Source organism: Bos mutus, chromosome 15 (genome assembly GCF_027580195.1).
Source record: "Bos mutus isolate GX-2022 chromosome 15, NWIPB_WYAK_1.1, whole genome shotgun sequence".
NCBI lineage: Eukaryota > Metazoa > Chordata > Mammalia > Artiodactyla > Bovidae > Bos > Bos mutus.
This window is the reverse complement of record NC_091631.1, coordinates 59,581,099-59,596,478: the sequence shown is the minus strand read 5'-3', so window position 1 is coordinate 59,596,478 and position 15,380 is coordinate 59,581,099. Positions and strand designations below refer to the sequence as shown.

Genomic DNA, 15,380 nt, shown 5'->3' with positions numbered 1-15,380 from the left:
TTGGGGGCAGGAGGAGAAGGGGACGACAGAGGGTGAGATGGCTGGATGGCATCACTGACTCGATGGACGTGAACTCCGGGAGTTGGTGATGGACAGGGAAGCCTGGCATGCTGCAGTTCATGGGATCGCAAAGAGTCGGACACGACTGAGCAACTGAACTGAACCGAATTAAGGTCTCTACACAAAGCTAACAAACATCTGATAACAAGAACATACAATGGAAAAAATAATGTGCCTGTAGGCCAAGCACTTACAAACCAACCACAAGGCCAGCTAGAGCTAAACGCGTCCAAAAATCAAGTATTCCTTTTTAGTTAAGTCTGTCTTAACAAAAGGGGGAAATGCAAACTATATTTAAATGTGCATACAAACTGCAAATTTAAATACCTGAAGTTGCTTCTTAACACGTTCATTTTTCTGTGTTTCTGTCACACGTTCCTCCTCACTTCTATGGTTCATTACCCCATCATTTGATAATTCAGCGCTAGCCTCAGCATTATTCTCATCATGCTCATCGTGTTCATTTTCTGTTGGAGGAATCACTGGTGGTGGTGGAGGCGGAGGTGGGGCAGACATCACAGTCTTTAACTCTTCTTTGGTCTTTTCCAAGTCTTCCTGGGCTGCAAAAGCCTAAACATAAAAAAATAAGCTTATAAGCAACTTACTTTGAGAACCAGTGATTAAAAGATTCAAGTCATCCTTTCTATATGTCAGGATAATAAAAACAAGCCCCAATGATAGAAGCTTATTTTCAGAATTAAAGACACCACTGTGTAAATCCTAATAAAACTGTTAATTCTAGCAAGGATTATCAATTGCTGCTAAAAGTGTTGTACAAATGGTTGATGAGAAAATGGATATAGGTATAATGACAAAGAAATTCACACGTGATAGATTACATTTTAGCAATGATAAAATATAATCAGACATGGGAAGAATAAGACTGTTATTACTCTAATCCCATGATCAATTAAAATAACTGGGCCAATCAGATATTAAGTGTCTTCTGATATAATACAACAGGAAATATCGAACATCACCAATTGTCTGAGTAATTATATCGTGCTGGGTTGCCTGGAAAAGTCCTGGTGTAATTATTAACAACACTCCCTTACATTCTCAAAAAGTGTTCCAGTTTGGATAATAAATTGTATGAAAATTTCTCTTATGAGGCATCACAGCCAGAAACTTTTAATTTGAATCCTTTAAGCTTTTAGATTTATCTTTCAGCTTACAAGAATACCGAAGGAAAAAAGACAAGCTGAATGACATCATAAGGAAACTAGAAAAATACAGAAGTAGGGATAATGCAGATCCTTTTAATAAATCAGTATCACAAAAAGAACTGTCCTACTAAAAGAGACTGATCAAACAGAAGCAATGCAAAATCCTACTCTGGACACTGGCTTGGCAAATTAGCTATAATAGACTTTTTGGGTCAATTCTGAATACTGTGTGCCCAGAAATATACTCACGCATATATGGTTAACTTACAACAAAGCAGCCAAGAATATAGATTGGGGAAGGGAAACTAGACAGCCACGTGCAAAAGGATGAAACTGGACGCCTACTGTACACACCACAGAGAAAAATCAACCCAACATGGATCGAAAGACTTGAACATAGGACCTGAAATCATAAAACTTTTCAAAAAAATATAGACAGTAAGCGCCTTGATATAGGTCTTGGTGATAAATTTTTGGATTTGACACCAAAAGCAAAAGCAATACAAACAAAAACAAACATGTGGGACAACTTTAAACCAAAAGGCTTTGCAAACCAATATATATATACACACACACATATATATCAAGAATATGAAAAGGCAAGATACAAAACAGGAGAAAATACATGTGAATTATAGTTCTGATAAGGTGTTAATACCCAAAATATGTGAAGAATTCATACAGCTCAACAAAAACAACAACAACCCTAATAGTATTTTTGTTTAATAGGCAAATGATACGAATAGACATTTTTTCTAAAGAAGACAGAGATGGCCAACAGGCACACGGAAAGATATTCAACATCATTAATCATCAGGGAAATGCAAATCAAAACCACAATGAGATAACACATCATACCTGTAAGAATGGCTACTATCAAAAAGACAAGAAATAACAAGTGTTGGTAAGGATGTGGAAAAAAGGGAACACTTGTTCACCTTCACTGGGAATGTGAACTGGTGTAGCCACTGTGGAAAAGAGTACGAAGATCTCTTAAAAAATTTAAAAACAGAACTACTATATATAATCCAGCTATTCTACTTCTGAGTATTTATCCAGAGGAAGAAAACGCTAACTCGAAAAGATATATACATCCCCCCAATATGTTCACTGCAGCATTATTTACACAACAGCCAAGATACGGAAAAAACCTAAGTGTCCATCAGTAGGTAAAGAGATAATGAAAAGGCAGTATACGTATATTGTATTGTTGTTCTTTCATCACTAAGTCATGTCTGGCTCTTTGCAACCCCATGGACTGTAGCTTACAAGACTCCTCTGTCTGTAGGAGTGTCCACGCAAGAATTACTGGAGTGGGTTGCCATTTCCTTCTCCAGGGGATCTTCCTGACCCAGGGATTGAACCAGAGTCTCCTGCATTGAGGGCGGATTCTTTATTGCTGAGCCACCAGAGAAGTCCCCATACAATGCAAATATAAATATAAATATAATATATTCAAATATTAAGATTTTGGATTTCTAAAATCTTAAGATACTGGATTTCCATCCAGTACACATATACAGTGGAATATTATTCAGTTATAAAAAAGGAAAATATTGCCATTTGCAACAACACAGATGGACCTTGAGGGTATTATGCCAAGTAATATAAGTCAGACAGAGAAAAGCAAATTACCACATGATCTCACTTATATGTGGAATCTAAAAAATCAAAACACAAACAAACAAAAAAACTGAGCTTATGGATACAGAGAACAGATCAATGGTTACCAGAAACAAAAGTTGAAGAGGAATGGGAGAAGGGAATTAAAAAGTACAAACTCCCATGTATAAAATAAATGAGTCATGGGGATATATAGAGAGAGAGCATTATATGGACTAACACGGACTATAGTTAATAATATATTCTGTATTTCAAAGTTGCTAAGAAAGCAAATCTTAAAAGTTTACATTACAAGATGAAAATTTATGTAGCTATATGATGATGGATGTTAACAAGACTTACCATGATGATCATTTCACAACAGATACAAATACCGAACCATATTATACACCTGAAAATACATTATATGTCAATTATATCTAAATGAAAAACTTTTGAATATAGTCTGAGATGAGATGAAAACTGACTAAAATGGAACAGTATGTACAGCATGAGCTCACTCTGGACATACAAATGATTGTTGTTGTTCAGTCACCAAGTTGTGTACAACTCTTCGTGACTCCATGGGCTGCAGCATACCAGGTTTCCCTGTCCCTCACTATCTCCCAGAGTTTGCCCAAGTTCATGTCCATTGCATCGGTGATACCATCCAACCATCTCATCCTCTGTCACCCTTTTCTCCTGCCTCCAATCTTTCCATGCATTCTGGGTCTTTTCCAATGAGTTGGCTCTTCTCATCAGGTAGCCAAAATACTGGAGCTTCAGCTTCAGCATCAGTCCTTCCAATGAATATTCAGGGTTGATTTCCTTAAGATTGACTGGCTTGATCTCCTTGCAGTCTAAGGGATTCTCAAGAGTCTTCTTCAGCATGACAGTGCAAAAGCATCAGAGTTCAAAAGCATCAATTCTTCAGCGATACCAATGTATATGTATACACATACATGCACTCAATATGTCAGCAAATTTGGAAAACTCAGCAGTGGCCACAGGACTGGAAAAAGTCAGTTTTCACTACAATCCCAAAGAAGGGCAATGCCAAAGAATGTATAAACTACCACACAACTGCACTCATTACACATGCTAGCAAAGTAACGCTCAAAATCCCTCAAGCTAGCTTCAGCAGTACATGAACCAAGAACTTCCCGATGTATAAGCTGGGTTTCAAAAAGGCAGAGGAACTAGAGATCAAATTGCCAACGTTAATTGGATCATGGAGAAAGCAAGAGAATTCCAGAAAAATATCAACTTCTGTTTCATTGACTATGCTAAAGCCTTTGATTGTGGATCATAACTGAAAAATCCTCAGAGATGGGAATACCAGACCACCTTACTTGTTTCCTGAGAAACCTGTACACAGGACAAGCAGCAACAGTTAGAACCAGATGTAGAAAAACGGACTGGTTCAAAACTGGGAAAGGAGTACAACAAGGCCGTATACTGTCACCCTGCTTATTTTATCTTGTATGTAGCACATATCATGTGAAATGCCAGGCTGGATGAATCACAAGCTGGAATCAAGACTGCCAGAGAAATATCAACAACCGCAGATATGCAGATGACGCCACTATAATGGCAGAAAGTGAAGAGGAACTAAAGAGCCTCATAATGAGGGTGAGAGAGGAGAGTGAAAAAGCTGGTTTAAAACTCAACATTCAAGAAACTAAGATCATGGCATCCAGTTCCATCACTTCATGGCAAACAGAAGGTGAAAAAGTGTAAGCAGAGACAGATTTTATTTTCTTGGGCTCCAAAATCTCTGGGGATGGTGACTGCAGCCATGAAATTAAGACATTTAGCTTTCTGGAAGGACAGCTATGAGAAACCTAGACAGTGTATTAAAAAACAGAGATATCACTTTGTCAACAAAGGTCTGTGTAGTCAGTTCTGATTTTTCCAGTAGTCATGTACGGATGTGAGAGTTGAACCATAAAAAAGGTTGAGAACTTTAGAACTGATGCTTTCAAATTGTAGTGCAGGAGAAGACTCTTGCAAGTCCAGCAAGGAGATCAAACCTGAATATTCATTGCAAGGACTGATGCTGAATTTCCAATACTCTGGGCACCTGATGGGAATAGCCAACTCATTGGAAAGGCCATGATGCTGGGAAAGACCGAGGGCAGGAGGAGAAGGGGGCAGCGCAGGATGAGACAGTTAGATAGCATCACCAACTCAATGGACATGAACTGAAACAAATTCCTGGAGATAGGGGAGGGGAGAGGAGCCCAGCACACTGCAGTCCATGGGGTTGCAAAGCATCGGGGCACAACTCAATGACTGAATAACAACAACAGCACACATATGCACATAGGAAAAGATCCTGGAAGGATAGGCACCGTGATGTTAAAATACTGATCCTAGTTTGTGGGAATGTGATTTTTCTTTTACGTGCATTTTCTGATTTCTATAATTCACAGGATGTGTTTCTGTGATACATTATTTTTATAAGTTTGTGTGTCCCTGAAGTTCATAAATCATTCCTAAGAGGGATACAATTCTAATAAGAGAAGTGTTAACATATAAGTTAACAGTGCTTTCACTTCTGTGGAGCTCTATGTACATATATGGGCTTCCCACATTGCCTGCCAATGCAGGAGATGCGAGTTCGATCCCTGTGTCTGGAAAATCCCCTAAAGAAGGAAACAGCAACCCACTCCAGTATTCTTGCCTGGGAAATCCCATGGACAGAGAAGCCTCGAGGGCTACCATCCATGGGGTCACAGAAGAGTCAGACACGACTTAGCAACTAAACAACATGTACATATATACATAACTCTAATATAAAAAACTCCCCTATGAAATCCAAAGTGCTACAAAGAAAATTTAAAGTGAAAGAAAACCATTTTAGCTAACAAGTACATGTTGTTGTAGCAAAGTCACAGAACTATATACCTTTGAGTGTAAAAAATTATTATTATAGTTTCATTTAAAAGTTTAAAGTCTGAATTAAATTCTCCTCTTATATTCCCCACCCTTCCAAGTAAAGCCTAATTTTTCACTTTTTTGCCACTTCAGACAACAGTAGTTTCACGTACTTAGGAACTCTGGAATCTTAGTATCGTTTTGATTACATTCTTCTAATTCAACTTTAGAGCCAATCATTTGGTTGCCATGCCCCTCTGAGTCTATGAAAAAATGTCCTTCAACAATTCCTGTCCCTCTCTTTTCTCAATGCCACATCCTTAGTGAGTCATTAGCTCATAAGTAATCCTGTCCACTATCCTAATCCATCCATCATTCTGATTGCTAAGCTGTTTTTATAAAATCATGCTTCATCATGTTACAAACGTGTTTTGAAATCTTCAAAGCCCAAAGTGTACAGATACTTCCCAACATCCTTCTTTTGAGCAGGGTGTTTACTTAAAGCCTTTCACAGCTTAATGACTTCTCTAACTTTCTAGCCTCAACTCTCAAAGTTCCTGAAATAAGATTCTTCCTATGCTCATTCAATTCCTACAATCTGGAATGACTATCTCTTCAGTCCCCATCTTTTCTACTCCCAAACTGAATGTCATTCAACAGCTAGCTTAAATTTTTAAGGGTGGGTGTCCCCAACACCTGCCTCATTCCTAAAGAAACTAACACTTCTGTGTTCCCAACGTACTGATTAGCTCTTATCACTAGATTAATATTAAACTACAATATGTACACATTCATACAGTGTTATCTCTTCCCATCTAAATCATGACTGTATCTTAATCTCTATAAATTCAGCATATGCTGGGTACAAAATAGGTGTTTGGTAAATGATAGTGATGAACAAATGATTACTTTGTGTTGCCACTCAGTAGCCTCCTCTTCCTTTTTCTTCTTGGCTTCCTCTAGAAGTGCAATCTTGGCAGTGAATTCGGCAAGTTCTGCTGCCTAAAATAAATGAAACAATTGCCAATACTAAAAAATATAATAGGGTTTCAATAATTTAAGTCAAAAACGCTTTAATATACATGAACTGTTTTTTCTTTTTGGGCCACGTCGTGTGGCTTTTAAGATTTTAGTTTCCCCACCAAGGACAGAACCCATGCCCCCTGCAGTGAAAGTGCAAAGTCCTAACCACTGGATTGCCAGGGAATTCCAACATGGACTCTTTTTATGTGTTTATCATAGAGCCTTCTGTTTAAAAAAAAAGGAACTATTTCTTTCAGATCATAAAAATCTTATTTGTATTATAAGCTCATAAGGAGACAAAGTGAGACTTTTTTTTATTATTCTATATACACAAAGTTACTCCTGTTTTCATAGCAAGAACCTAGGAACTACTTTTTAACTTTCGTCAATAAAGTATTTGCTAACGCTTACAGAAGGAAAAAAAAGAAAAAACTGTTTACATAATGCTTTTTATGGCACTTTGTCAAATAATCTCACGTGACACCCTATTAGGTGGTTTTACTCCATTTTTCAAAGGTAGGGATCTGAGGCTCAGAAAGACCCAAAGACACAGAGCAAGGAAATGCCTAAACCAATACTTAAATCCCAATTCTTCTGGCTTTCATGCATACTCATCATTTGCAGGTCCAGTAAATACACACAAAAAAATCCAGTCATGACCCATCTTATAATTAACTTATGATTATCTTATAAAATTTAGAATATACATAATGGCAGTTTATCTAAAGCAAAACATGCCAGTAGCTTATATAAAATCAAAGTGGATCAGAATCCTTTGTTAGCTACAAGCTCTATGTATCTTTTATGGTTTTATTTCTAGGTTTCTTTTTAAAAGAAGAAATAAACAGTTTAGACTCATTTCCAAACTCTGTCATTAAGTTACTTGGATCTTAGGTTTGCTTTAAAGAAAGTATAATATACCTAATTTTACAGAAGTTTTCTCTTTTTTTTTTTTTCAGTTTCCATTATCTGAACTTATTTTCTTATTAGTCCTCATTGGCAAACAAAATTTTTACTGTTGATTTTGGGTACAAGACACTTCTAGCAGTGGCTGCCCAATATTGATCATTTATTTAATACAGTAAATAAATACTGCAACCTCCAAACTGTCTATTTTTACACTGGTACTACCTTTATGATGACAGGTATTCATTCCTCTGTCTGAATACAGAAAATGGTTCATTTATTTCATGGTTTTCATGTTTCTTTGTTATTCTACTTACTGCTTTAAAATACATTCAAATAATAGTACAGGGAGGGAGGTGGGAGGGGGGTTCAGGATGGGGAACACGTGTACACCTGTGGCGGATTCATTTTGATGTATGGCAAAACCAATATAATATTGTAATTAGCCTCCAATTAAAATAAATAAATTTAAATTATATGTATAAAAAAAAAAGGTATGTGAATGTATTTTAGGAGTTCATGTTTCAGCCTCCCTGGTGGCTCAGCTGGTGAAGAATCTACCTGCAATGAAGGAGATCTGGGTTCAATCCCGGGGCTGGGAAGATTCCCTGGAAAAAGGAACAGCTTCCCACTCCAGTATTCTGGCCTGGAGAATCCCATGGACTGGATAGTCCATGAGACAAAGAGTCAGACACAACTGAATGACTTTCACTTTCACAAAGCTATGTCTTTGCAGTGAGTGCACACATACCATAGTGAGGAGAGCTGAAAACACGTTTAACCAACACCTTTGTGTTCAGAGGGCTTCCCAGGTGGCTCAGTGGTGAAGGAGTCCACCTGCCATGCAGGAGACACGGGAGATGTGCCAGTTCGATCCCTGAGTCGGGAAGATCCCTTGGAGGAGGAGATGGCAACCCACTCCAGTATTCTTGCCTGGAGAATCCCATGGACAGAGGAGCCTGGCAGGTTATAGTCCAAAGGGTTGCAAAGAGCTGGACATGACTGAGCTACTGAGTATGGAACGATGCATTTGTGTTCAGAGAATATATAGTCTCAAATTGTGGGACTGATTTTATCCATACTTTTGCCTAAATTTTTCTTTTTCCCTAATAGAACCCAGGTTCCCTTACCAGCTGCTCCTGATTCTTCATCTGGTCGGCAGCCTGTTTCGCTAGAGCAGACTTGGCCTCTTCAGCAGCTTGACGCTCCTTTTCAAGCCTTTCTGCCTCTTCTTTTGCTCGTTTTCGTTCCTGGTCCAATTCTAGAGCTTTTCGAGTCTGTTCTTCCAGTTCTGTCAAATATATGTATCCCCCAAAACAATGATTAATTCTAATTTTCTCATTATGAAAAGAAGCTGAAACAGTAGCAAGGAATATAAGCTGTAAAGTTTTTAAAAATTAGCACATCTTTAAATGAACATACACCTTGTTTTTAACTTGAAAAAGGCCTAATACATTTTAAAACTCTATTTACACTCCAAAAATGCAAAGAAATGAAAATTCTTTATAACTCAGGTTTCTATCCTAACTCTAGAAACATATCCTTTATTTTTTAAAAATATTCTCTCCAAAAGAGAACCCTCCTACACTGTTAGTGGGAATGTAAAAACTGGTACAGCTACTATGGAGAACAGTATGGAAGTTCCTCAAAAAACTAAAAATAGAACTATCATATGACCCCAAAATCCCACTCCTGGGCATATACCAAGAGAAAACCATAATTTAAAAATATATATGCACCCCAATGTTTGCTGCAGCACTATTTACAACAGCCAAGACATGGAAGCAAGCTAAATGTCCACAGACAAAGGAATGGATAGAGAAGATGTGGTATATATATATATATATACAATGAAATATTACTCAGCCATAAAAAGAACAAAAGAATACCACTTGCAGCAATATGGATGGACCAGAGATTGTCAGACTGAGTGAAGTGAGTCAGAGAAAAACAAATATCATATGATATTGCTTATATGTGGAATCTAAACAAAAGGGTACAAATGAACATATTTACAAAACAGAAGTCAAGTCACAGATACAGAAAACAAACTTATGGTTAGCAGGGGATGGGGGTGGGGGGAGGTATTGGGACTGACATATACACACTATTATATGTAAAACATAAATAAGAACTTGCTGTAGAGCACAGGGTACTCAATTCAATACTGTGTAATGGACTATATGTTAAAAGAATCTTTAAAAAAAAAAGAGGGGATATATGTGTAACTGATTCACTTTGCAGTACACTTAAAACTAACACAACATTGTAAATCAATTGCAATTCAATGAAAATTCAAAAAACAAATACCCTCGCCAAACTTTTTTGAGAAAATATATATCGCTCGTTTTAAAGTTTTTATTTCATTTATGCTGGGTTCTCGTGGCGTGTGGGCTTACTCGAGTTGCAGCACAGGAGCTCTACAGGACTTGGGCTCAGGAGTTGCGGTGCTCAGGCTCTCTAGCTGTGGCGCCCAGGTTTAGCTGCCTCGGGGCATGTGGGATCTTAGTTCCCTGACCAGGAATCGAACCCCTGTCCCCTGCATTGGAAGGCAGATTCTTTACCACTGGACCAACAAGGAAGTTCCCTCTCCAAAGTTTTGACCAAACAAACTGCTATCTATTTAAAAAATCTATAAAGTAGCACACTTTAAAACTTGTGGAAATTTTTACTTATCTAAACTAAGTATTAGATAAGTAAACCCAAGACATTAAGACTGAAAACAATACTTACTGACTCAAATAGAAATTCTGATGTGGATTGTATGAATTACTGAAAATTTTGAATTATCAGTATACATCCATTCCTCAAGCAGGAAGATAAGAAAACCAGTTATTTGGTGATGAATGAGATGAATTTTAATCCTTAAGTATACAGATCATAAAGTTAATTCTCTTATTCTAATGAGCTGAGAAAGGAAAATATTACTAGCATAAAGCCAAATGAGTTTAAATCAATTTGAAAGTACTAATTTTAAGAACTACTATTATTCTGACAATCTGCAGTAAGTAGCAAGGACATCTGTGACAGAAGACAAGAGGATGTCGTCTATGAAGATGGGTGCAATGTCCTACGAAGGATGACTCTCCCATTCTGTATACTTCAGAAAAGAGGAAAACCTAAAAATCTATATGTCAAAAGGTTTGAAATCTAACTGTCACGTACAAATCACCTTACTGTTCTTAACTTTGCTGTTTTTGGTCAGAACTAATTTAAGTAACTACAGTTAAGACTTGGGAGGATTTGAGAAGATTGGGAAGAAAAATGACTTTAAACTCTAGATAAAGTGAAAAATTCTATGTGGCTATTTGGCTATAAAGATGAAATGTATGTAACGAAGGACGTTACTGAAGCTAAATTCTAGAATTAATTCATTTTAGTATTTGTCTTCTAAAACTTAGACATCAGAGCTAGCTAACCCCTCTAACTCTTATTATAATATTCTGATTGATTGACATATAAAATAAACCTCACAAAGTTCATGACTTTATCCTTCTTCTAAAAAAGCAAACAAATAATTAGAAAAGTTTACAAATGAAAACAAAGCTTTCTCTCGTAATAGAAATTCTTTCTATACTATGATACAATAAAGAAAAATAAGTCTGGGTTACAAAGTTAACTTTCAAAATAAATATTTCCCGATATTCTTTGTTTTCTATCAGTTTTTTTTTTTTTTTGTAGTAAGTATTAATTTGAGGAACAGACGATAAAGCAGTGATTGCTTTGTTGTATATTAAGAATTACACATAAGTCTAATTTTTTAAACATTGAGAAATTAACTGAAAACTTCAAATCTACTCTAGCCTCTTCTAGAAAGTAAGATTTTGAAATGCCAACAAAGATCCTCCTGCTTTTCCCTCCAGTGAACTATAATTTGTAAACTATGATTCACTGATCAAACCCAACCCAATATCTTATTTTTGTAAATAAACTTTTACTAGAACTCACACCCTCTCTCATTTAAGTACTGTATATGACTGCTTTCGTGCTGCAGTGGTAGAACTGAAAGCTGTAACAGATCACGTGGCCTGCAAACCCTGAAATATTTACTACCCAACCCTTTACAGAAGGAGTTTGTGAACCCATGAACAGAATATTTTAGGAGTTCCCTGGCAGTCCAATGGCTAGGCCTCAGTGCTTTCACTGCCGTGGCCCCAGGTTCAAGCCCTGGTGGAGGGAACTAGGATCCCGCTGGCCACGTGGCACAGCCAAAAAAAAAGAAGAGAGTATTTCTATGAAACAAACATCCCTCCAGACCTTGGATCAAGTTAGAGGCGCTTGAGGAGAAGGATTAGATAAGAAAAGTGAATAACATCAATGTTTTTACCCATCTGGGTCATAAAAATCTAGAACCTACAATTTTTGAGGATCTGTCAAGTGGCAAGCCAAGGAATCTGGCTTCTTTTAGAATCTCAGCTCTTTCAGGATGAAGGGGGAAAGTTTCCAGAATAAATTGTTTCTCTCACTAATAGTACACAGCATACTGATGCAGATGGTTATGGAAGTTAAATTAGGAGTAGATCAGGAAAGTTATTCTAAGTTCAAGCTAATAAAATTTGTGAAAGTTTCTCCTTCTTAATCAGGTTTGAATACAAGTACCACTTGATTTTGACAAGTCTAAGACTTTACAAGCCAAATGATCTCTAATGTTACCCCAAGGGCAAAGATTGGAAACTATAAAATTGCAACAGTTATAAGTAAAAAATATACTACTAAAAAAAAATCTCAGAAGGAGTATAGGGTTTTTTTTTCCTCCTCTTTCCAGTCTAGGGCAACAGTTCATTTTTACACTGGAGAAAGAACTAATACTATTGATATTCTAAAACAAAAGCAAATAAAAGTCCTATTATTAAAATTCTTAGAAATCACAGAAAAAGAATATGATCATAAATTACTTACTGAAAAAGGAATTTTAAAGTATCTGTACTACATCTAAGCAATGAAGTATTGTGTTATTGTAAAAAAGGAAGGAAGATATCTTTGAATACATATGGACTTTCAAGATTACATTAATTGAAAACAGCAAGGTGCAATTTGTTTAAGAAACAAGTGGAGAGAAAGCATATCTTTGTGTGTATATCATGTATACTTGCTTATTTTATATACAAAAAAATGGTATATAATAGTCCTAGCAGAGTGGAATAAAGGCAGAGCCTGCAATATTCTATCAAGCTGAGAAAACAGAGATCTAGACTCTGGAGCTGCAAAAGCATCCAAGACTTGAAAGGACAAGATCCTGAAAAGAAATAAATAGAAAAGTCTCAAAATCTGTGTGTTATTTCCCCTCAAGATATTTGCCAACTCCTAAAATGTACACATATGGGCTCAAATACTACAGAAACAAGTAAAAAGCAGCTCTAAGAGTGCAAAGAGCTGATCTAAGAGATTAACACCCTCTTGCAGTCTGGCAATCAAAGGCTGGATTCAAGGCCCTTTAAGATAAGATAACTGTCCTGGTAAATACTCAAGTCTTTCAGATGACACCCCCAAATGGCTACAGACTAGCAGAAAAGGAAAACTAGAAAGAGACCAACCTTAACAAAGCCTGAAACCCAGACAACTCCATCAAGGTGATCTGCACATATTCTGTCAAAAGAAAATTAAATCCTCCCTAAAAGAAAATGTAGGCCTTTCTTGGTGGCTCAGATGGTAAAGAATATGCCAGCAGTGCAGGAGACCTGGGTTCAATCCCTGGGTTGAGAAGATCCCCTGGAAAAGGGAATGGCAACCCACTTCAGTATTCTTGCCTGGAGAATCCCATGGAGGAGCCTGATGGGCTATGGTCCATGGGGTTGCAAAGTGTCAGACACAACTGAGTGACACCACCCGCCCCCACCCCCACCATCCCTGAAGGAAAATAACACCGTCTAAAGTCTCTATAACTTTTTCACATACAGTGTCGTGCATCTAATCAAAACTACCAGGCATACCAGACAGGACCAAATGAGGTCCTTTAAAATCCCCTCCTCCACACCGAAAAGGGAAAACAGACTACAGAATAGACCCATAAATTAGCCAGACATTGGAGTTAACAAGCAAGGTCATTAAAAGAACTATGACTGATACTGTTCATCTAGGAGAACCTGGGAAAAAAGCAAAGCATGAGGAAAAAATCAAAAAGCCAGACAAACACTGGCAATAATGCAGAAATGGATTTTCAGAAGTCAAAAAAACCCTCTGCAAACATGCCAAGGGCCAGAGTCCCATTTGTAACTATAAAAGTTCAATTTACCACTCTTTTTCTTATGACTATGAACACAGTCTTTCCTTTACTACCTTCTAGAAACTCCGTACCACCTTTACCTTTAGGCTCACCATTTACAATCGCTTCATAAAGACAACCAGCTAAACGCTCAGCTCTTTGACAGAGACCAAACACACTGCTAATTTTATTTTAGCAAAACAGTGAGCCACACACTAGAATCATGCATTAAAGGAGAAAAAAGAAGCCCCATCTCAAAAAAGATAAAACATTTATAACCACCAAACAAATAGCAGAACTGTAAATGTGAAGAGTGTGTTAAGCTCCTCCTGTAGCTGAAAATGAAACATTAAAGGAAAAAAATCTGAAAGAAAAAAAAAAAATGTACATACATACACACACACACGGGCAGTGGTGGAGAACTTAACAGAAAAGCATGATTATAAGTGCCAACTTAGAAGATAAATCAGAGTTATGGAGCTTTCATCACATTCAAAAACTGTTATCACATCCTCAACCCACAGAAGTTTGCAGCAAAAACATTTCAACAGCTGATCTTCCTCTCCTGGAGTTTCCATTTCCAGAATATCTCCTCCAGGAGCTCTCTCTTCAAAAAAGTATTGTGAATAACTAGAATAGAAAGTCACAGAAAATTGGAGGAAAGGAATAGTTAATATAGCAAAGAGAAAACTACCAACCTAGGAATGAACCAGGAAGTGCATCACCTCACAATACTATGAGAGGAGAGGGTCTATTCTGTGAAATAGCAGTATATTCAGATTGTTGACTTAAATGGAAGAGCCTAGTCTTGGCAGATATTAAACTCTTCTGTAGACATTAGATGTCTTCTTATAAATTAAATGGCTCTCTAATAAGTTTTTCAAGTAATTAATATTTTCCATTTCTCAACTTCAGGATTATAAAAGTATATAACATATAACCATTAACAACTAATACCATAAAAGATTAAAGATAAAAGATAAAGTAACATGGCAGCCCAAGAGTCACCTTGTCCTTGAAACATGCTTCCTACCATTTTATTGTATACCTATGACTTATTTATGAGACACATCAGTTAAAAATCTTTTTAGATACAACTAGTAAATGAACTCTGTGGCACTGGCAATTCAATAGGCAAACTAGTAGGTGGAACAAGGGAGAAGGCACTGGCACCCCACTCCAGTACTGTTGCCGGGAAAATCCCATCGACGGAGGAGCCTGGTAGGCTGCAGTCCACAGGGTCGCTAAGAGTTAGACACGACTGAGTGACTTCACTTTCACTTTCCACTTTAATGCATTGGAGAAGGAAATGGCAACCCACTCCAGTGTTCTTGCCTGGAGAATCCCGGGATGGAGAAACCTGGTAGGCTGCAGTCCATGGGGTTGCACAGAGTCGGACACAACTGAAGCGACTTGGCAGGCAGGCAGCAGTAGGTGGAACAATGTCTAGCAATAGATTCACACACAGAGACTTCTGGATTTGTGACAAAGGTGATGCTATGTACGGTACAAAGTCTTAGCAATAAATGGATCTGGGTCAG

General features: G+C 37.3%; 1 protein-coding gene across 2 annotated transcripts in view; it reads right to left on the bottom strand.

Moving 5' to 3' along the window:
* The window catches only part of RDX (radixin), a 101,340-nt gene that overhangs the window by 20,992 nt on the left and 64,968 nt on the right, over window positions 1–15,380 (bottom strand). For both annotated transcript variants that reach the window (XM_070384248.1, XM_070384246.1), the window contains exons 11-13: window positions 8,768–8,928; window positions 6,618–6,710; window positions 388–630 (exon numbers count right to left, since the gene is read on the bottom strand). In XM_070384248.1, coding sequence (XP_070240349.1) covers window positions 388–630; window positions 6,618–6,710; window positions 8,768–8,928 — 497 coding nt within the window. The remainder of the gene's footprint in view (window positions 1–387; window positions 631–6,617; window positions 6,711–8,767; window positions 8,929–15,380) is intronic.